This window comes from Plectropomus leopardus, chromosome 3, assembly GCF_026936395.1.
Source record: "Plectropomus leopardus strain MGB_pleo_1.0 chromosome 3, ASM2693639v1, whole genome shotgun sequence".
Taxonomy (NCBI): domain Eukaryota; kingdom Metazoa; phylum Chordata; class Actinopteri; order Perciformes; family Serranidae; genus Plectropomus; species Plectropomus leopardus.
In genome coordinates this window covers 5,858,450-5,882,070 of record NC_142178.1, presented here as the reverse complement: position 1 = coordinate 5,882,070, position 23,621 = coordinate 5,858,450, and the positions used below count along the sequence as shown (strand labels likewise).

The 23,621-nt window shown below is 39.5% G+C and overlaps 1 protein-coding gene across 2 annotated transcripts in view; it reads left to right on the top strand.

The window, feature by feature from the left end:
* The window catches only part of dlc1 (DLC1 Rho GTPase activating protein), a 133,799-nt gene that overhangs the window by 1,412 nt on the left and 108,766 nt on the right, over window positions 1–23,621 (top strand). Inside the window, exons 3-4 of one of the 2 annotated variants that reach the window (XM_088075421.1) lie at window positions 2,709–2,768; window positions 15,521–17,489. In XM_088075421.1, the coding sequence (XP_087931547.1) occupies window positions 15,585–17,489 (1,905 nt within the window). In that variant the 5' untranslated portion in view covers window positions 2,709–2,768; window positions 15,521–15,584. Of the gene's footprint in view, window positions 1–2,708; window positions 2,769–13,943; window positions 14,560–15,520; window positions 17,490–23,621 lie in introns of those variants that run through there. The other variant, XM_042484897.2, reaches the window with a different exon arrangement.

Genomic DNA, 23,621 nt, shown 5'->3' with positions numbered 1-23,621 from the left:
TAAAAGAAAAGACTTTGATTAAAAACAGCAACAGCAACAACAACAACAACAACAACAACAAGGAAATGGCATGCAAAACATGCTTAGAAAATTATAATAATTTTGAAAAATAATTTAATATGTTATTATGATCATTATAAATATAATTTTGCTTTGCTTTTTGCTTTTTTCCTTAGATATTTTTAACTAGCTATTTTAAAATAATTCTCTTAAACTTCTAATTTCTTGCAATATGTGGACTATTAATATATAATATATATATGTGTGCTGAAGGTTTCAAAAGGTTAAACAGTTTCTGGAAGAAGAAGAACTTTGAGTAATAGGGACTGTTCATCATTTATATGTTGGGGGTGGGGGTAGTGCAAAATAGGGGATGTGTATATATATTTATACTGTATATATATATTTTTATCGTGGCTCAGGGGAGGGACATGCAATTTTTAATGATTGTATTTTGTATAAATTTTAAATACCAGCTGAATCCCAAAACCTGTTGGTGGTTTTTAAAAGGCATTTTTCAGTAAAAAAACGTCAAAATGACACCCTTTATCATATCCAGAAACTGTTAAAACTGAAATTATTGATGCTGTTTGTCATGATAATAAGGAAATAGAGATCTTGCAGCTCCAAAACATATGATATTAAACGCTCCTTTCTGTGACTGTGTGTGAGAGAACAAGGGCACGTGTTGGGCGGTTACATTTGGAAACCTCAGTGTTCGGAGGTCTCTCTCATTAGATGATGAAACAGCTCCTGGCCCCTCATCCCCTGACTCTGGGTCTCAACTATTTCCTGCTGATGCTGCTGTGGCAACCGTGTCCAAGGACAACACATTTTCCTGGATCTCTGCTGGAAGAGTCGGTGCCAGCGCAGCATATGTTCAGCAGAGTCCTGGGTGGGGGGAGGCAGTGAGGGGGGGGTGCAGTATGTTACTGTCCTGGCCCTCACAAGGTCTGGTCCGAGCTCAAGAATCATTCCTCATAAACAACAAGACAAGACAATAAATACTCTATGTCTCAGTCCTGAGGTGCTTTCAGGATCCAGGTTGTTAGAAAATGTCAAGCTTTGGAGGATTCCAAAAGGCAAGTAATTTGTTTTGCAAAAATGGACTGAAAGGGTGATGATAAAATTACTCATTTTTTAGTTTCACAATAGATTCTTTGTGATCACTGGACCTTTGTTGAAATCAAATACTAACAATTCATCTCTCATTCATGTGAAAAGCCTAAAATCTGGAGTTTGAGTTGTGATATTAAAGGGATACTTTAGGTTTTTTGAAGTGGGGTTGTATGGAGTACCTTTCCATAGCCAGTGTGTTACATATGCACACTCCCAGTTTGGAGAAGTGGCAGGAATACTGACATGGGACTTATCCTGGGATAGACATCAGTTTTCTTGTGTTGCGTTCAGGCACATTTCAATAGCATCAAAATCTTTTAAACCTGAGTAAATTGGTTGATTTCTTTCAAAAACATTAAAAATAAGCATGTGCAACTTGGCAATAAATTTCCCACAAATTGAAATAAATTTTGCTTTATATAAGAGAGAGCGAATTATTAGAAGATTACAAAAAAGGGGGGAATGTCCAGAGAACTCTAATTAGAATTATTATAACTTTATATTAAAAATGATGTGATTTCTTTTTTTAATTTTAGTTTTTTTCCCATCTTGTTTATGACTGTTTGTTATTTATGAGGAAGGAAGGGATGTTGCAAAATGGGTCAGAGGAGGGGCTTGTGTTTTTAATTTTGGCTTAGATGAGGGACATTCAACCTTAAATGGTAATATTTTATATTTATTTTACATAAAAAAAGTCTCACCCCAGCCACCTCTCTTCCTCTGATAAATTAAGTACAGTCCCACAACACCGCCACAAAGCTATACAATGTACTGCTGTGGACGGGGCCGCAGCAAAACATACTTTAGCCACCTAAAAACAAACAATATGTTTAGTGTACTCAATATTTAAGGATTTGCTCTGCTTTACTTTACACAATAGCTGGTTTCTTTTTTTCCCAGTTTTATTGTATTTTCATTTTCATTTACTAATGTAAACTAGATCCTGTAAGCTAAGCTAAGTTTGTATTGCAATCTGCCCCCAAAAAAAGCATTGAAGAAAAAGAAGGCAAAATAGCCAAAATATTCTAAATATAGTGCACACTCAAATGGATATTGTTTATATTTTTTAGGTGAGAGTTTTTGTAGATGGTTGAAATACGTTTTGTTGCTGATCCCTCCACAGCAAAACATGGTTTAGCTTCTACGTCAGACTCCAGCCTGCTTCTCCAGACTGGAGGCATGCTTACTGACATCTACTGAATGAAGTACACTTATTATGGATAAGAACCCAATACAACCGCACTTGAAAAGATCTGAAGTATCCCTTTAAGGAAAAGGTCATAAACAAAAGCAAAGTTACATATGTATCTGTTTGGTAATCCAATTTAAGTACACTATTGTGGCTACAGAAGTGTGAGAATGTGCTCAGGTGCGGCTGGTTACAGAGTTATGGGGCAGCTGTTTGAGTCACAGATGAAATCCAGCTGTTGTTGCCAAAGATTTCTGCCTGGATCCATCTGGATCTGTCTGTCGTCTGGGGTGCAGGTTGATTGTCTGAGCAGAACATAGACTGCATTTCCTTACACAGTGTATCCCTGACTCACATGTCTTTTGTTTAAAGAAATTGTGTCTTTTCTGTCTTTATTCAGATGTAATTCCTAAACCCAATGGGATATTTCTGAGGAGATAAAGGCTGTTTGATTTGCAAGGTGTCTCAAGTCTGTTTTTCTTTATATAACCCAAAATTAGAAGTCACAAATGTGCCTCAAAGGGCTTTACAGTGTGTACAGCATACAGCACCCTCTCTTCTTAGACCTTTGGTTTAAATAAAGAACCCCCCCCCCAAACATTTTCATGATTAAACAAAATAAAAGAAACTTTAGGACCAGCAACACAGAAGGGGTCCCTCTTTCCGTCGATGTTGTGTGTACAAAGTAAATAGAAATAACACAAATGAAATTACAGTATTAGAAACAGAGTGACTTTATTAAGTGGATAGATTGTAAACGTGCGTGAGGAATATGGATCCACACAACTTAATTACTAACATAAAGTTCAAGAAGGGAGAGGCAAGAGTTCCTCAGAGTTTGCGATAGCTTTCTTGGTTGGAGATTTTGTTTATCCCGGCTTGTCCAGGATGAGGTCATGTTTAAAGAGTCATCGTTTTTCAGCAGGGGAATTTTCTGGGACTTTCAAGTCTCCATTTCGTGACATCGTCTAGGTCTTGTTTGGAATAAGTTGTTAGTATGTTAGTATCCTATTTTCCTAAAAAGCCTATATAAGGGAAAACTGTTGTCATTACCGGTGCGTTCAAATACGGCAGCCTGGTCAGTGAACCACAGACTCTGGTACTAATGCACAAGGTAACTTACATTGTCTGTATGAGATGTATCGAGCTTTCAGCTAACTCTAATGTAAACGCATCTGTGGCAAACATGTAGCTTAGTGAAAAGAGCGATAAAGTCTGAGTAGTGCAGGAGGGAGGGAGGTCAGGGTGGTGGACAGTGCAAACACACACAAGGACTTTCACCCAGAAGATTGGTGTTCATGTCCTGTATAAAAGCAAAAGTCAGCTTGATTTTTTTTCAACCATGCAAAATACTTACTGATGTACATCACGTGACATACTCATCAAGTTACAGTTACAAACATAGTTATTTTAGACCAAACCATAATAATGCACACACAAAAAAGAGAAGAACGTTGAGAAACATGAGAACATTTCAAGTGTGAATGCTAAAGGTAAATTAGTCGAGTAGTCAAAAAATAGGAAAACACTCAGAAAACAGTCAAAATTGAGCACAATTTAATCTCTAAGGTTAAGCGTTGTCCAAATATGTATTGCGTATATTAAAAGAGCCATCTGAAATCAGCAAACACATTTCACTATAACCAAATTGTATTTTAAATGCCGCTAATATGTTTGGCACTTTGCACTGTGCAATATGACACTTTATCCCTTAAAACATGACGACTCACGAAATAACAATTAACAAAAAACATTTATTGTCCCAATTTTTCTTCATCCAAAAACACACATACTCACGCACTAGCGCCCTCATGCATGCAGGGTGTTTGCAGTACTTTCTAAACTCTTTAATGTTGATTTTATGAATATTAGGCGTTCAGACTCATTAAATTGTCTTCAATTTGAATCAGTTAGGTCTTAATTGCAATAAACATTTTATCTCATTTCATTTATCTATCCTACAATTTTTTTGTCAAAATGAGTCGAGCTCTTCTCTGTGAAAGTCCACATTTCTGATGTCCCAGATCTTCAAACCTGCCACTGAATCTAATAGTCTTTTTGTTTTATAGCTGAATTTACCTGTTGGTCAAATGTAGATTAATTTAATTTATTATTCTAATAACCATATTCTCACTAGAGGGTGACACAGGACTGGATTTTCACTCTTGTCCCATCTTGCTCCCAGAAAAAAAAACAAAACTCCTGTCCCATTCCATGTTGAGTTTGCATAAAGAATATAGCCTACATTTTATTAATATTAGAAAAACATTTTCATATATAAAAACTATGAATTCAATCAATGCAACAAGCAAAGTATTATGCTAAAATAACTTCTAACATAAAAGCTGAAACAGCTTTATTGTACATTATTATTTTCAAATATTTTTATAGTTTCTTTTTCATATTTTTATTGCAATTTTTTTATTTCTAGTCTGCAGTTTATTCTTGACTGCTGCAGTAATTTGCCTTAATTTTATTTCCCCTTAATGTGTTGACTGTTTATTGTATGCACCAAATACCAAGGCATATTCTTTGCAAGATGAAAACTTACCTGGTAATGAACCCTATTCTGATTCTGATTATCACTGGTAGAATTATGCTGCAAATAACTGGTGTCGAGTCTGTTAACTTGATGCTTACATATAATGGGAATTTCCATTAACAAGCTTTCTCGAATTAGCATCGCCATCGTATTATCTCAACAAAACGATCCACTTTACTTCACACGCTTAACATAAAATAACGTGTGCTCTCACATACACTACCGTTCAAAAGTTTGGGGTCACTTAGAAATTTCCTTATTTTTGAAAGAAAAGCACTGTTTTTTTCAATGAAGATAACATTAAACTAATCAGAAATACACTCTATACATTGCTAATGTGGTAAATGACTATTCTAGCTGCAAATGTCTGGTTTTTGGTGCAGTATCTACATGGGTGTATAGAGGCCCATTTCCAGCAACTATCACTCCAGAGTTCTAATGGTACAATGTGTTTGCTCATTGTGTCAGAAGGCTAATAGATGATTAGAAAACCCTTGTGCAATCATGTTAGCACAGCTGAAAACAGTTTAGCTGGTTAGAGAAGCTATAAAACTGACCTTCCTTTGAGCAGGTTGAGTATCTGGAGCATCGCATTTGTGGGGTCGATTAAATGCTCAAAATGGCCAGAAAAAGAGAACTTTCATGTGAAACTCGACAGTCTATTCTTGTTCTTAGAAATGAAGGCTATTCCATGCGAGAAATTGCCAAGAAACTGAAGATTTCCTACAATGGTGTGTACTACTCCCTTCAGAGAACGTCACAAACAGGCTCTAACCAGAGTAGAAAGAGAAGTGGGAGGCCCCGCTGCACAACTGAGCAAGAAGATAAGTACATTAGAGTCTCTAGTTTGAGAAATAGACGCCTCACAGGTCCTCAACTGGCAGCTTCATTAAATAGTACCCGCAAAACGCCAGTGTCAACATCTACAGTAAAGAGGCGGCTCCGGGATGCTGGCCTTCAGGGCAGAGTGGCAAGGAAAAAGCCATATCTGAGACTGGCCAGTAAAAGAAAAAGATTAATATGGGCAAAAGAACACAGACATTGGACAGAGGAAGATTGGAAAAAAGTGTTATGGACGGACGAATCGAAGTTTGAGGTGTTTGGATCACACAGAAGAACATTTGTGAGACGCAGAACAACTGAAAAGATGCTGGAAGAGTGCCTGACGCCATCTGTCAAGCATGGTGGGGGTAACGTGATGGTCTGGGGTTACTTTGGTGCTGGTAAGGTGGGAGATTTGTTCAGGGTAAAAGGGATTTTGAATAAGGAAGGCTATCACTCCATTTTGCAACGCCATGCCATACCCTGTGGACAGTGCTTGATTGGAGCCAATTTCATCCTACAACAGGACAATGACCCAAAGCACACCTCCAAATTGTGCAAGAACTATTTAGAGAAGAAGCAGGCAGCTGGTGTTCTATCTGTAATGGAGTGGCCAGCACAGTCACCTAATCTAAACCCCATTGAGCTGTTGTGGGAGCAGCTTGAAGCAAGAAGTGCCCATCCAGCCAATCCAACTTGTGGGAGGCGCTTCTAGAAGCGTGGGGTGAAATTTCTCCAGATTACCTCAACAAATTAACAGCTAGAATGCCAAAGGTCTGCAATGCTGTAATTGCTGCAAATGGAGGATTCTTTGACGAAAGCAAAGTTTGAAGGAAAAAATTATTATTTCAAATACAAATCATTATTTCTAACCTTGTCAATGTCTTGACGATATTTTCTATTCATTTTACAACTCATGGTGGTAAATAAAAGTGTGACTTTTCATGGAAAACACAAAATTGTCTGGGTGACCCCAAACTTTTGAACAGTAGTGTATGTTTCCTGTGATGAAAACAAATTAATAGAAACTGACTTACTTCTTATTACCAGCTTGTTATACTTGATAAGTATTGAAATTGACTCACATCCCGTGGAAATCCCATGGGAATCACATGACCAACAGAATTCAGCCTCTAAATCCTACATAGAACCTACCTCTGCACAGGACCCCGTAGCATATACTTTCCTGCAATGTTTAAAATAAGACAAAGATTATTTGCACAAAAATCAGTCTTAAATTTGTTTTAAAATTGTCTTGACAGTTCTTAAAAAAAGCATTGAACTTAAGTTTCTGATACCTGTAGACACCCTGGCATGTTTACTTTCAAACTGACACATACACACATGTCCAGGATTCTCAGAATCTCCCGTGTGCAGAACTAATGTCAAGCCTAAAAAGCACCTCTCTCCTTAAGCCAAGAAGGCATCCAGCTAGCGCCAGTGTGTGTGAGTCTACATTTGTGCGTGTTTGTGAAAGACAGAGAGAGAGGAAGAACATCATTCATCCACTGGTTGACTAAATGGCCCGAGCCTGTCTACAATACAATATATTCAATTTATAGGCATCTTCAGAGAGGGGTCAGGGCTTATTAAAAATGTATAAATAGCATGTTGTGTTTACGAGCAGCAGCTTAAAAATGGAATGTTCCTATCACCTGATTATTAATAGGAAGTTAAGTGCGTGCTTTTGTGTGTTTTGAATGTACAAGATATGGGCAAGTTAAATGGAGCATTAACAGACAGAGAGCAGGGTTCCATTACAGATTTGCGCAAAACTTATACGATATTTTCAAGCTTTCGATAAACACAGTCACGAGATCAATGCCACATTCCAAGAAGCATGGCGATGGAAGTTCAAAACATTAGCAGCTTTATTTCTATTGCAGCCACCTCACTAACCCTCATTATTTCCAATCCAAGGCATGTTATGCAAACAATAATAGTAACACAAGCCCCTTATATGTGGGAGAGGCCACGTATGAGGGATTTCTGGGAGGTGATAGTCCATGATTTCACAGAGGAATTGTGGATACAGAACTTCCGGATGATCCGCTCAACTTTTGAAGAGTTATGTGATGCAATAACAGCTCTTGTAGCTCCTGCTGCATCATGAGGGAGCCAGTTCCTGCCGTCAAGTGCGCAGCCATTATGTGACCTGTAGAAGAGAAAAAAATGTTTCCATTGCAGTTTTGCCAAATATGGCTTTTTTAGAATTGCCTGAAATATCAAGTAATGCAAGCGTATAAACTTTTTTGTGATAAATGGGAGTTTTTTTCTAAATTGACGTGTTTGCATTAGTTTATTTTATATTCACAATTTCAATTTGCGCAGTTTGAGGGTTAATAGAAACCTGCTAACTGATCTTTCTCCTCAGTGATTGGTACTGGTGGTTTGGTATTTATACGATTATGTTTGCTGATGTGAAGTCTACAGTCATGGGACACCAAAGAGACTCTGTCTGTGTATGAAACACTGTGTTTTCCACTGTCGTCATCAAACAAAAATAAGGCCCAGATGACACACATCTGTATCATTTGATTTGATAAACTGAACACGTCACAGTTTTTCACAGAAGTCACTCACTCACACACACACACACACACACACACACACACACACACACACACACACACACACAAGCGAGCGTACAGTACATTAGGTTCTCTCTTGTCTCTTACACACACACACACACACACACACACACACACACACAGATTCTCTCACAAGAGGATTAGATAGATTATCTTAGCCTGGAGATTGTTATGGTCTGTATCCTCAATAACTTGCACTTCCTGTTCCCACGGTGACAGTCTCCATGATCAGTGGCCAAGGCCCCCTCGGCTTCTCCCACGATGACTTCTTGCATTTAGACCCAGATAATTAAAGACCATTTTTTTAATTAAGACAGCAGCGGAGCCCTCAAAATGCTCTGAAGTTGCATCGTCCACATTGGGATGCTTCATTCAAGAATATTCGGGTGGCTCAAGTTCCCACCCGGGCCTCAAACGCTGTTATTTAAACCGGCATGACTCGAGGCTTTTGGAAAGTTAACCACAGGGCATAGCAAGTGACAGGAAAGGATTGCAGGGATTTTAGTGTGGTTTGGTGGTGTTATTTTTAGATCTTCAGATGAAATCCTGGCATTTTGTTTAGTTTTCTTTTTAGTGTAAATGAACCCCAAGATCCGTTTTTACAGCTTTGCATAACTACTAGGCAAATACAGTAGAAAATGGTTATTTAAAGGCGCCTTGAAATGGGTGCAACACAATCTTCTCAAAGCAGTCTTTGTATATGCAAGGACTCAAAATGACTCAGTTATGGGAGGGACAGGGTTTTTTTTCCCATTACAAGCGTCACCTACATTTTCCGACATGGGCAAACACTGTGTGTTCTTCAGTGGCCATGATTTAGACGGGCTTATTTTTCCAATAATAAACTATATCAGTGAGGAATGTGAGGCTGTTTCCTTTGGACCCTCACTGCTCCACTTAAGAAGGCGAGGGGTCGAACAGTGGGGGATTATAGGGTGAATCATGAATAGGTCTTTCTTAACCATGTATGTGACTGCTCTGAACATGTGACCAGTGATGCTGCATGCCTGTGTGAATGCTCTTGCTCGTCCTCTGTGATGTGGGACTAGACAGAGTCTAGCCTGTAACAACAATTCTTGAAGGGCAGATAAATACTCAGAAATTCTGAAATAACTTTTAAATGCAGTCATTCCAAGTAGACTGCACACGCAAATGATCACAAAACAGTATTTCAGATTGCATTTTTTTGCCGTAGTCAAATGTTACCATGTTACCACACTAAACTTGGATAGTGAAAAAAGTAAATTTTTTAAAATACAAACATGTCATCCAGTGCTGTTCCTACCATCTTATTTTGTATGCATTTTCAATTTCTACTTCAAAAAACTTGAGTGAAAATGCCAAGAATGCAAACCCCCCCCCCAAAAAAACCCTCAAAATATCACAAAACAAGTTTTAAGGCTTTGATAAAGGATAAATGGGAATAACTGCAATGGAAACAGATTTAGGGAATAAATTAAGACATAATGTTACTGTCATTGCAAAGACCACTGCAAGGTCTCTTTGTCGTCTTTTTATGGCTTTTTAAAACTCTTATATCTGCACACAGGGTTGTTACCAGGGAACTTTTGCATTTGCTTCATTTTTCAGCCCCGGAGGTTGCCAGTTTGTTTCCATCCACCAATTTCTTTAAGAACATTTTTAATTTGCGCATAAAAAATCTGAGTGAAAATGCCTCCCCAAAAATAAAAAAAATAAAAATCTTGGGATATTGCATTAAAAAAATATTAATGGGCAATGAATAAATGAAGACATAACATTACTATTATTGCATAGGCCGCTGCAAGCTCTTTGTTGTCTCTTTATGGCTTTTAAACATCCTATCTGCACTATCCTAACATCCTATCTGCACACAGGGCTGTTTCCAGAATTCTTTCAAGAGCACAAACCTGATATTAGTTTTGTCAAATCTCCGTTGCCATTATTCAGTGTGCTCAATGCCTAATATTTGTGTAACAGTAGTAAATGGAAAAGTGCATGAATTTGCTTTTTCTTTCACAGATTTTCTGAGAACTGAATCCAAAATGGTGCTAAATTTGAATGGAAACTCAACTATTGTGAGCATGTTAGCATGTTTGCGTTTCCTTTAAAGCAAAACTTGTGCCTCCAAGGGTGGACAGTAATGAAGTATCGAAGCACATTTTTATGAGCATCTATCATAGACTTCACAAAATAATGGATGTAGCTACCATGACATGAATCATTGGTTTGTGGACTGCCATTTTGTAGTCTTGAATTCAGTATTTCAGCCATTGCCATCTTGGTTTTTGTGGAGCCAGATGGCAATGGCTGGAGCTGTGGAGGAGTGAGGGGTGGATCTGACTCATCGACTGTAGTGATGCCTCATAAACAGTCACTCAAGCAGCCCCCCTCTCACACACGCATACACACACACACACACAAAAATGCAAAACTTGAGGCCCTAAAAAACAGTAGAGTTATACAAGAGTTAATCCCCCCCATACAGTTGACATGATTGTTAAAATTAGCTGAAGAGACCAAAACTTTTTTTTTTTTGTATTTATGTGGTAAAACTGGGTATTTTAGTTTGCCATACTTATTAATTATTATTTTGGAAAACTTCTGACAAAACTTCACTACATTTGAAAAACATGTATTGTACTTTTGACTCAACAACATATCAAGGTACAAGGTAACTTTATTGTCATTTTTCTTAAATGTAGTTTAAGAAGAACTGAAATTTAAGGTGATCCTAAATCCTAAATCTTGTTACTTTTTACTACTTTAAGAATAGTTTTAAAGAGAGAGGATGGATTTCTTTTCAAAACTGCAAAAGGCCATTCACTGTGTTTATCATGGGAGAAAAAACATTCACAGTAAGCTACTCCTGTTACAGCTGTCTGTCAAGTTCCGAGGGCTTGTTGCTGTTTTTGAACAATTCAGTTTGAACTTCTCGATAGTAATGATGGCTCAGTGAGATAAGATGACAGTTTCTCATCACCAGAGCACCCCTGACTATATCTGAAGTCCATGCTTAAGACTTCAGACATGAAGAAAGCAATGTATCATTTTAATGTTTGCTCTGCTGCTAGCATTGCTGTAGATCAGATCTTTCCATGCTACATTTTGTTCTAATGTACCCATTTAAATGCTCCAGCACTCTTGCAGCTCACACACTGGCGCACATCCAGAGACATTGCTGATGGGCATCTAGTCTCACACATGTTGTTGATTGAACATGTGTTGCACAGTGTCACCAATGGATCAGATTGTGACGTAGACCAGTTGCCCTGTGGCTGCACAGGATGGCAGGATTGTCAGGGGGGAGCCCTAGCCTTAAATTATAGGCCTGCGTTGGACATCCACAGACGGTAATGAGTGGATAGCCTGAGTCATGCTGTGTCGGCCTCTGCACTTCAGTCACCAGCCATATCCACATGGAAGCTACTGTGACTGAAAAGATCTGTATTTCGTTACACTGTGTAACCACAGAGCGCATCATGTGATACACTACAGAGGAATCTTGTTGAACTTGGATCCTTCCCCTTGAGTGCGACCATCTGTGTCCCCGGAGAGCCAACGTTGACGGCAGAGTGTTCAGTTTCCCAGCAAGGCCCCTAAGAAAAGACTCATCCAGAGCCTCACCTCACATCTGGATGACCCAGAGGTTAGAGGCCAGGGTTGCAGGGATGGTTGGAGGGGGCTGCAGTCTAGATCTCTCTTGTGCTCACATTGTCCCTGGTGCTTTGATGCATTGCATTTTTTGTGCAACTGACCTCACTGGAATATAGTCTTGATAAATTTGGTCTTAGCTTGAGTTTTTAATGTTTGGTGACCTAAATTTAAGGAGCACTTGAATGGAGATGGTCTTGTTAGAATTTTATGAATTTATATATTTTTTGTAAATCACAGTCTCTCCCACAGAATTAAAATCCATAAGTAATTTCCCACTACACAAAAAACCCTACAAACACCTACTAACACCCAGGTTTTAGGTTATATACTGTATGCAATGGGAAATTAGCAATAACAACTGCGTCAAATTACTTTGCAGTAGTCAGTGATGTTTATTGACTCCTTCTCTGATCAACAGTGATGAAAATACAACATGCAAACACGGAAATTGTAGCCCCTTTACCAGCAAGATGCAATGACACGCCACTGAAAACACTGTCTGTCTCTGCTCAGACATCAGTCAAAATTAGTCTGTGCTGAGTTTGAAAGAGAGACTGAATAAGTATGAGAAAAAAAAAGAAATAATCACCATAACATTTTCACTGGTCTCCATGTTGCTCTCTTATTTACCAACCCGGATTATGGCTTGTCTGTAACATCAAATGTGAAATGCAAGTACAAGTACAGTGTGCTGCAGACCTGTGTACAGGTCTGCTGGCAATGGGAAAGGAGTCTATTGCCTCTTTTCAGCAGGTTTTTCTTTGTTAAAAAACAACCCTGCATACATGTGGCTACATTATTTTTTACTTTTGTGTGTGTCCCTGTGTATCAGTCTGTGTTCCTTCTCTAAATTCAGAGATTTTTGCAGGTCTGTGAATGCAGCACATTTTTCCGTTGGATCCGTTGATCCATTTGAAGCTGGATAAATCAATTGATCAGAGAAGCAGCTGTTTGTGAGTAAAGGCAAACTTTTAGACCCCGTACAATTAACAGTTAAGTTTCTCTTTCAGAGAAGAGTGCACCCACTGAACACTCCAGCTAAAAAAAAGATAGAAAATAAAAATGTGGCAGCAGATGTTTTTATTACAAATAAATGAAATAAATGAATGTGAGGGGAACCCGGAATCAGGAGGTGTTGCTGCCTTTGAGTTTTTAAGTGGAGATGGGCTCTAAAAATTTAATTTTGGAATATTTAATTAGTTTAACTCTTCCTGTCTAATTCGGACTTTAAAGACAAAATTAGCTGATTAACAAATGTCTTAAATTGTGCGCAGTGACATTGAGTGTAAATATCCTTGGCTTTGCCTTTTCTCTCTGCTGAGTGCCTCTGACAAATGACTATATTAGGAAATGAATTGCTGGCATTTGGGTCCTTTAATGTTTTTCCTTCCCTTATGACTTCTATAAAACAAAGATTTTATGTGTAACAGCACTTTTAGTATTGTCCCCATTGTCATACACCTTTTTAAAACTGATTTATATTTTATTTTCTTACAGTATACTTGGAAAAATGCATTCATGAAGCATATCTGTAAAGATAGCTTGCTTGGCTTTTTTTATGAGTGCCCGTGTGTTTGGTTAAGAATGCTTGTAGGGTTACAAGATGACAAATTTTTAGAAAAAGCATGCCTCAGAAATAACTGCCAAAACATTATAGCAATCTCTGTTGGCCTGCAGCCAGAGGTCTTACGAGGCAGACTGTCTGTTACTAATCTAAACCAACTGGTGGGAGCCTTGCCCAGCTTAGTGAAATAGCAAGCTAAGGCAGAACAAGCAAAAGGTCCACTGAGAAGACGAAAGAGACAAGTTGTGAGAGACGAAGCGGAGAGGAAGTTTCTGAAATAGTGAGCGGCGAAAGTACACGAGAGGAGGGTGGAGTGAATAAATGGGTGAGTTGTGAGACGGGGGATGGGGCTCCTAGGATGTGACTCAGACTCCCTGTCAAAACCAGCGGGGAGGGGACCTGATGAGAAAAGGGATAGAACGGAGGAGAGCAGGGGTGGAGTGGGGGAAAGAAAACCCGGCCCCTCTTACACCACCCCGACTCTTCAGCATTCAGCGTCAGCAAAAACCCTAATGTGATCAAGATGGAAGTTGTCTTTGGACTTCTCACCACTCCCCGGCTTTCTGCCTGCCTTTGGGGGCTTCACTACCATTCCGACACTTTTACAGCGAAGACTGGAGTCCAGAAAACAGCTTGCAGAAACCTAGACTAAGGACTGCGTACAATATAAAACGGATGTCAAGTCACTTGGAAAGAGATGGATTCATATTTCCCAAACAAGGATGCATTTCTCTCTGTGGATGAATGAAAAGACAACTCGCAAAAAATCTCTGGATAGCTGTACTCGAGGCATTTACTGGATCTATATCCTATTTGTTGGATTATCACCTGGTGTTTAATTACTGAACATACAGCTGCTGGATTATACTTTAAAACACTGTGCCATCACTAGAGAATTTACAAGGAGTAAACATTTTTACTCCAGTGTCAAATCTCTCAAACATATTGAGGTGTTATTCTGCTGTCAGTTTGAAAGCCAGTAGAAGGAATAACTTCTTTGGGACATTCTTTGTAACCTCTAATAACCAGACGCAGGTTCATGCCAGAGGTTGCAGATGGTAGTTGGTACCACCCGGCTCTTTTGAGGAAACAAAAGGTGAAAAAGTGGAGAAAAAAAGTTTGATATAACCTAAACTGCTTGAACAAATTAGATCTGTGGAAAAGTTGACTCTTCTAACATAATGACAAGTTACAAGTCTCTAGTTTTCAGTCGCTCTACATATACTCTTCCTATTCTTTTTTTAATATACCAGATGTTCAGCTTGAATCGTGTACACTCTGCTCAAGTGTTCCTTTACTGCTGTACATTCTGACCTTGAACAACAGAATCAACTTAAAAAGGACTAGTATAGAGTGTGGTTTGATTCATGTAATTGACATCACAGTATGCATTATGAAAACGTTGGCTTATGGAGACCCAGAGACTGTCATTTGCAGTTTTAGCTGTCTTTAGTGACATCATTCTCATTTTTGTGGGTTCATGGGTAGATGCAGAATGACAATTAACCAACACCCTGGATTTTTCAGACCAGTTTTGCACAGTTAATGTGTGTTGAATTTGACAAACTGGCTGGGTTAACAGTTCACCATGAAAAGATGTTGGAAAGTATACAAGGGGCGTTTACATTTATCATGATGATTATCTCGATGTTTGAGAATGCAGGCAGCTTTGTTGGCTTTATTCCTGAAGGCTTCTTTGTTTAACAACTGTCAAAAACAACTGGTCCAGATCAAGATCAGTCACTGTAGTCAGCATGTTGTAATGTGAACTTTGGAACGCCTCAGCTTGAGAAGATAATCCCAAGTTAGATCAGCATAATTTGAGATCCTGTCATTTTTTTACAGATGCAGCAGAGTTTACACTTCCCAAGAAACTAGGGTTAGGGTTAGGGTTGCAACATGCATTTTGCAGTATAATTACACCCCTCTGCTCGAAGTGTTTACTTTAAAAATGAAATATTATTAACTATATTGTCATCTGCACATTCAGTAACTAAACTCAAAACTCAAAAGCACTGGCTGTTTCTTATTCCTATTTCTCTTCTCAATTGCCGCAGATCCCGTTCTCCATTTTTGCCTGGCATCAAAAGCAGCTCTATGGGATAGCGCCGGCCGTCCACCATGCCAGTAGCCATACGAAAAAGAAGTTGGGAGGAGCACGTGACTCATGCTTCAGGATTACAATACAGCTATGATGATCTGGACCTGGTCTGCTGTCATGGGGTGGACAGCGAGGGGCCTTGGATGGGAGCAGGGGCTTCCAAACACGGTCGACGGACGAGGTGCGCTTCCATGCCAGAGTGCTGCCACCAACTGGCTACAGAGGATCTGGCTCAGACACCTGAGGTGGCAGTGAGTGACAGTGCTGGAGCAGAGCGGTTGAAGGTCATGGAAAGCGCTGTAAAAGTTCCAATGAGTTTTCAGGAGGGATCAGGACATGGCTCTCAGGAGTTGGTGGATGCTGATACTCAAAAAGTCCAAAAGTCCCCTGAATCAGAGCTTATCCAAGACATTGGGAATTCTGGAGAATTTGACTCAAACAGTGGGACGTCCAGGGGAAATATTTGTTTTGCAACTGATAGCAGCAATCACAGCGAGAGAACAATCAATAGTGAATGTGAAGTTGGCACAGAGAGCAGCCAGAGACACGGCATCTGCAATGACGATAATGTCTTTAAAAGTCCACATATCTCACGTGAAGAGCAACAATGCATCTCTATCTCTTCAAACAATGGGCCTCCACTGTCTGAATGTGCTGGTGAACAGCCTGGCAACCCTCCAAATCATCCGGAAACAAAAGAGAGCCATACAGAGGGTTACAGCAGACCTCCTGAAATCTCTGAGGCCACACTGAACCAGCCCTCAGCTGCAGAACTGGAACCTCAAACTTTCCCTCCAGATGCAGAGGAAGAGGAGACTTCCACCTCTGACCTTACTGATGCAAGTGTAACCTTACCTGCTCTGCACAGTTCAGTTAATATGATGGAGGGTGGTGATGAGCTGTCACAGGGTAACAAAACTGTGGAACCAGTTATGACTTTAGTGGTAGATGACGCATGTGACAAAGGAGTTACTGAGAGCTGGAGCGCAGATTCTGCTGACAAGCTGGATGGATTAAATGACCCAGAAAATGAAAATACAGGATTTAAACATCACTCAAGAGACATTCAAGGAGGAGAGCAGGATCATCATGGCCGTGCTGTGGTGTTGGATCAGGCTCATGGTTGTGAAATATCCCACCAGACATTGTTGGAACAGCAGAATGTTGAAATGACAGCTATGAACGGGCCTCAGGGAGAGGAAAATGCACAAGCAGACAGCGGCGAGAACGCATCAGAAGTCAGGTATGGGCCAATCACATCGTCTGATAAATGTATCAAAGGTCTGTGTTGCTCTTTGACTATTAAGAGCAACGTGTCATCTGAAAAACTGGATACTGGATATTCAGAAGGCAACCCCACACAGACAAACATCACTCAGTGTGCAGCTCAGCTTGCGGAAACGACGACTTCCATAAGTCAACTTACGGAAAACACTGACGAAGGCTCAGCGTCCAAAGCTTTCTGTGAGGATCAAGAAATATCCCAGCAGTTGGAAAATAGTTGTTCAAAACTGGATACTATCCCAGAAGTCAGCCACGTTGAGCCGGATGACACCCCCGGACTAGATCCTCAAAAGAACACCTCAGATTTTACCCCAAATCCACATGTTCAGCATATGGATAACAAACATGCAGTGACTGAACAGCATACTGAAATCCTGCCAGCATGCTCTGCAGAGGTCAATGATGAGCTCTTACCACAGGGACTCCATGGCAACCAAGCCTCTGGTTGTTACCTCAGTGAGTCACCTGCCCTGGAGGTGGCAGATGGTCAGAGGGAACAGCTCAGGCCAGGAGACACAGTCTCTGCAATGGAGGCTGCACACGCCATTATTTACAGTGACACACAACTTGCCAGTCCACTTTTAGATGGAACAAATGGAGATCAAAAAGAGGACAACAGTGTCAAAGTGCGCATGAGAAAGGTAAGACTGTGTTAGATATAGATGTGGAAGGAATGCAGTTGATCATGATTGAAGTTGATTTCTGTCATTGTTTCTGTTTAGAAATCACAACTCTGGCACCTCAGCATGTCAAAATGAAACTTAAAATGAACTGACACCTACTGGGCATATACGGCCAACAAATGATTTTTGTCCCACACTCTGGCAAGAGTCTCGGAAAACAATGACTTCACTCTCACATGCTTACAGATCTGTGAGTGGGGGGATCTGTGAAATGTTTTACTCTTTCTCAACTGCTCATTGCAAAACAAGGTCCTATAAGGGCATGGAGGCTGTGAACACAGAGGGGGCTGGAAGCTCATGTAATCTCTGGGTTGAAAGGCTTAAACTGCTCTCTCTTGAAAATATTGTATGTTTTTTACAATTGACATGCTTGTCGGGTACAGCAAAGAGCCAGAAATTTGATAAGCACTTCATAGATTTGGGCTTGTTGGAACAAAGCAGCAGTCCCAGAACGGATGCAGTATTTATTCACTATTAGTAGTTGCAGTGTAGGGCTTTTTGGAATGACAACAAGAAATCCATTATTTACAACTCAGGGCGCATTAAGCAGGCATGTTGTTTAGACAAGTACCATATTGTGGAAAGTTGGATTCTTGTGATACATTCTAGGTGAGGACCATTAGCAGCTTGTGAACAGCCACTCTTACGGAGTTTAATATCCTAAAATCCTATGCTTGAGTTGTTTTCAAGGCTGTGTTTTTGCAAAGGTTCGGTGTGCTGTTCTTGAACATTAGAGAGTGCAGAGGTCCGAAAGAACAATGAAACTTGTATTCCTAAAGAAATAAAATTGTGTTCAAAAAGACCTGGCTGTAGACATCTAGGTTAAGTTCTGCTAATAGGCACTATGATGTTTTGCATTAAATATTAGTATAAAATAAACAAGATCTGTTATTTTCTGAGCTGCGTTCCTGTGATAGGATATCAAGAACAATGTGTTACAGTGAAGAATGCAACGTGGCGATTGATAGTAGCCTATTGGTCAGTGTGTGGGACGTTCTGATGCCCATGGTTTATATTATGAGAAAATGCGCTGCACTGGTGATGATGAACAGTACTATTTGGTCATGTTCAGTTGCAGACTGTTTTGAACTTGCTCCAAAGTATTTTCAGTGTAGTTGCTCTCTATATATCAACGCAGGTAAGGGGTGATGTCATCCTGTTGCTAGTGCTCATTTCAACAACCCCCTTTCCAAAGTAGAATAAGATAAATGTCTTTCGACCTTAAAGGGATACTTTGCCAATTTTCAACTGGCTTTGTATCATAACAATGTGGGCAGTATGTGTAAAAGAGCTGTGGTACATTCCTTCCATCTAACCAGTGCCTAGATATCCCTGCTTATTTGCTGGATAACAAAATGTGTCATCCGATGGATTTTTGATGGCTCTCGGACTGTTTCTCAAACTGTCGTTATTTGGAGTATACCTGCCACCGCAGATACAAAGACAGATGCACACCTCTCTCTCTCTCTCTCTCTCTCTCTCTCTCTCTCTCTCTCTCTCTCTCTCTCTCTCCCAATCTCAATCTCAGATCAAACTGTAAAACTAGGCAGTGTTAATCAAATATAACCAAGATCCTGTATCTATAGGGCCTTGTCTTTAGTGCGCTGTTTGGCTGTAATATGAGAATTTGTGAACAGGTAGTGGGCGCCATACAGTTTTATGTATAAGCTTTAAAAAAAAAAAGGAGAGATTATATATTAAAACTAGGCAGCGCTGATCATATATGGGCCTAGACTGTTTTACAGAGTTGTCTATTTCTTGCCTAAAATATTTGACACGTTTTAGTGCACTGTTTTGCTGTAATTCAAGATCATTTGTTAAGACCATATTGTTTTTGGATAGGTAGGTCTGAAGGATTGAAATACTCCTTTACGTAGGAAGTGTGTCATGAGCAATGATTCTGAGTCGTTCTGAGAGTAACATATGCAACCAGTCAGTGTTTGCATGATGCGTCATACTGACACTCTGGTTGTATCTGTGTTTGTTAAATGCCTATGAGTTGGGTAATCCATCCAATTTTTCATAAATTATTACTGCATTATTTTAACATAAATTCTGCAAAGACACTTCTGAGGCCCTCTTAGTCATGACCAACGTTGAAGTCACTCCATCAGCTGCCAAAAACGAGAGATCACATTCTAGCACCAGGACATGGAAAACCACTGCTGCATTTATTAGCATTGGCTCTACTTTCATTCTTAGGATGACTTTCAACCTTTGGATTAAATATCCCAAAAAAGTGGACCCTGGCACTCCAGCAGAGGAGTTCAGCCATAAAGTGGAAGGCGCCAGGGCAATTCATTTGCCATATGGTGATGACTCGCCTCCTCTTTGACAGCACCACAGGGCTTTCACCATGGGGTGTATGTACATGCTCAGTGCAGCCAGTTCACTAAGAAAATGTGCTTTAGGGAAAGTCATGAAAATAGAAAAGAAATTAGGCAGCAAAAACTCAACATTATACAAACATTACCATCCCCAGAGTAGGAGACATACTGTATTTAGCATAGAGAGAAGAGAAGAGACAAAGTTCTTGAATGGCATAAAGGAAATGACAGAACTGATGTTATTATCTGTTAGCGGACAATGCCAACAGCAACCTGGAATTATCTCTGACAAGATATTGTACTAACAAATGATTATGTCCCCAGTGAACCGTGTTGTTGTTCCAGATTCACTTTGTAAAATGAACCCATCTGGTTTGCATAATGGCCTCAGATTAACCTGATAGTGGGCTTTGTTACTGTGTTTATTTGTTTTAGCAACAAGGATTTATTCCGACCTCAGGGCCAAACTGGCTCAACTGTCGTTTATGTGACAACATCATCATCTCAGTGCTCTCTCTGTCTCCTTATCTGCCTTTAATCATTCAAAATTCTTTTCTTTTGGTCACTTTCTATGAATAAGATATCTGAATGAATATATGTGCAGTAATTTGATGCATCATGATCTGAACACTATGTTTTGTGCAGCAAAATAAGAGTCTCTGATGCAGCTGTCAGTCATGTCAATCACTGCTCATGAACTGTGGTCAAACTAGGCAGTGCACCAAGTATGAATCAAGATTCTGTTACTCCAAATGTTTCTGAATCACATTTTAGTGTACTGTTGAGCTGTAAAATGAGAAACAGTCGAGCCAAAACCAGCACTGGCATTTTTAAGAATTCACTGCACATGATGGAAAGCAACCGACCCAAGATGAGTAGGCTCTAAAGCAGTGGTCTTTCATGTCAGTCGCAGCTCATAAACTGTCAGACTAGGCAACACTGATCAAATATGAATCACGTTTCTATCACTGTGTTGCCTACTTCTCACCTCAGATGTGTACAGAAACATTTTTTGTGTACCATTTAGCTGTGATGAAATGAGAAATTTTGTGACCCTGTCACCATTTTTCTGAAACAGTCTAGCGAAAACCAAGCACCGCCCCATGCTTTTTTACAAGCTTTTTTCATTTAACAATTAAACAGTCCACTAAAATATGTTTCTTTAAACATTTGAGATGAGAAATAGGCAATGTAATAACAGAATCTTGATTCATATTTGATCACGGCTGCCTAGTTTGACAGTTTGACCCAGTTCAGGAGCAGTGATTGAGATTAGGCTTGGGAGGTATGTGATATTTCATACCATATGTATGTATTATTTCGTACCACCCTGAAGTTTCCATCACATGCAGTAATGCCATTACAAGTGTTATAAGGCAACAAGGTAGGCAGAGGAATAAGATCGTTTTGTTTTTTTTTTACAGACTGTCTTATGTACTGTTGTGTGAATATAGTGACACGTTTAGCAAATATGACAAAAAATTATTTTTTGTGAAAGGCAACTCCAGCTTTATAGTAGAAAATACTACTACATACTTTATTGGACAGGTCTGAAAAATGAGAGAGGGGATTTGAAAAAGAGAGCTAGGAAAGAGGAAGGAGGGGTCAAAAAGTTCAAACAGTGTGGGAACTGTCTCCCATCTCAAAAAACAGGAAGTGGAGAGGAATGTAACAGAAACCTCAAAAGATGGGAAAGAGAGAAAAGAAATCTTCTGAGAACACCCAAACCACCAGAATGCCCCCGAAAAAAACATTTGCCTCTGTGAGGCGCCTGACATTGCACTGCACTTGTTTTTTACTCCGCTGTTTTGTGGTTGTTATTGCCATCCAGAGCCAGATGCTTTTGTTCATTCAGCGAGGCCTCGTAAAGATGTCATTGTTTTAGCACGATACAATGTTTCATTGTGATACTTTGCCAAGGAGACAGAACGTGGTGATGTGCACTGCCACTAGCCGGGAATGCCAATGAATGCATCAACGTGAGACACATTTCCATGACACACATAGCTCCCAATGTGGATTTGCTCTCTCAGCAAAGCCAATAGGAACTGCTTTTGACAGGCTAATTGGGCTCTAACTGGAAAATAAATGTAAGAGCAAGTCATAAGACGCTATTAGGGCTGGAGCAGGGAGCCAGGCGCAGAGCTGCAGCTTGTTTATCCTGATGCAGATTCTATCTAGGATCCATAAACCTGACAAGCTCACAAATTAGCATTACTCACAGCTCATATGAATGTTGACATCTGCACACACCCATTGTAAACTTAACTATAACAAGATCGAGCCACATTCACCACTTCACAGAGAACCCTTTGAAACCATGAGCAACATCACTTTTCTTGTGCTGCTGTGAGACGCCGTGCACAAGCAAATTAATGCGATTTCTTCCGAAAACATGGTGAAAAAGGCAATGAGGAAAAGTTCCACAAATTGCAAGAATTTAGTAGATTTAGAAATGTATTTTAAAATAGCTAGGGAAAAATGTTAAGCTAAAAAAAGAAAAAAAAAGAAAGGGAAAAATTGTATTTATAACGATCTTAAGTACACATCTAATTATGTTACAAAATTATTATAATATTTTAAGTACTTTTGCCAGATCATTTCTTCTTTTTTTAACTTTCTTCTTTTTTTAATATACACATATTTTAAAATTAGTTTTTACTGATTTTTCATGTGATTTTATTGTACTTTCCACAATTTTTTGCTAATTTTTGGGTCATTTCCTTTGCTTTGCTAATTGCCTTCTTCCAATGTTTTTTAAGAAATCAAGCCAATTTACTCTGGTTTCAAAGGATCAAAACATATCCTACATAAAACAATACACATCACACCTAAGAACAGACAGCACATGAAAACCAGGCTCACACTTGCATGTTAACATGTCTCGAAACCTTTTTGTACCTACATACAATGCCAGTGTCTGTGTGTCCCATGAGCTCACCCTCATAAAGTGTTTAACAGCGTCTGTTAGTGGAGATTATAACAAGGTTTGTTTGGGACTAATGAGCTGGCCGTGTGATGTCATTTCTTGGGGTTCTTGTTGAAGAGACAGAGAGCCACACCCGGAGCTGGAATAAAAGACAGGCAGAAGGAAATGAAAACATACAATGTGCAAAGAACTCCAGAAAGACTTTTTTTTTTAAATGTGAAACAACAGTTTATATTGCACAACAGAATTGAGGGATAGCAAACTCATTGGTAGGTGGAGTGTGGATTGCATGTTATTTAGCTTGTCCTACTGGAGACACGCCACCTGAGGTCAGTGTGAGACTTGTTATCACTGTGTTGGACTGGTTAATTGAGCAATGCAAATTAGAGAACTGAGGGGAAAGTGTTTCAGCTCTTTAAGTCATAATGGACACAATGGACCAGAGATGATGCAAAAAAGATAAACATTAAATGCTCAGGGTGTGTGAGGAAAGGCAAAGGAAACAAACCACGCTATTTTAGGTTCAACAGGGAGGACACAGAGGGTAAAGTGTCAGGATTAGTTATCAGCTGTTGAAAAGGAAGAGGAAGGGCAAGTAAAGAGCAGGAAAGACAGATGAGCATAATTTAAAGAACAGAGCCTCTCGGATCTTTCAGCATGAATGCAAAGAACTGAGTCAGTTTGGCATTAAATGTTTAGAGAACGCTAAACAAGCATAAACATTAGGTTTGATGTAATTGACAGTTATTGAAAATACTGTTTTGGTATTTAATAATATGTTGGTGATACATTATGGATCAATATCACTTAAGATGTCTTGACATAGATAAAAGT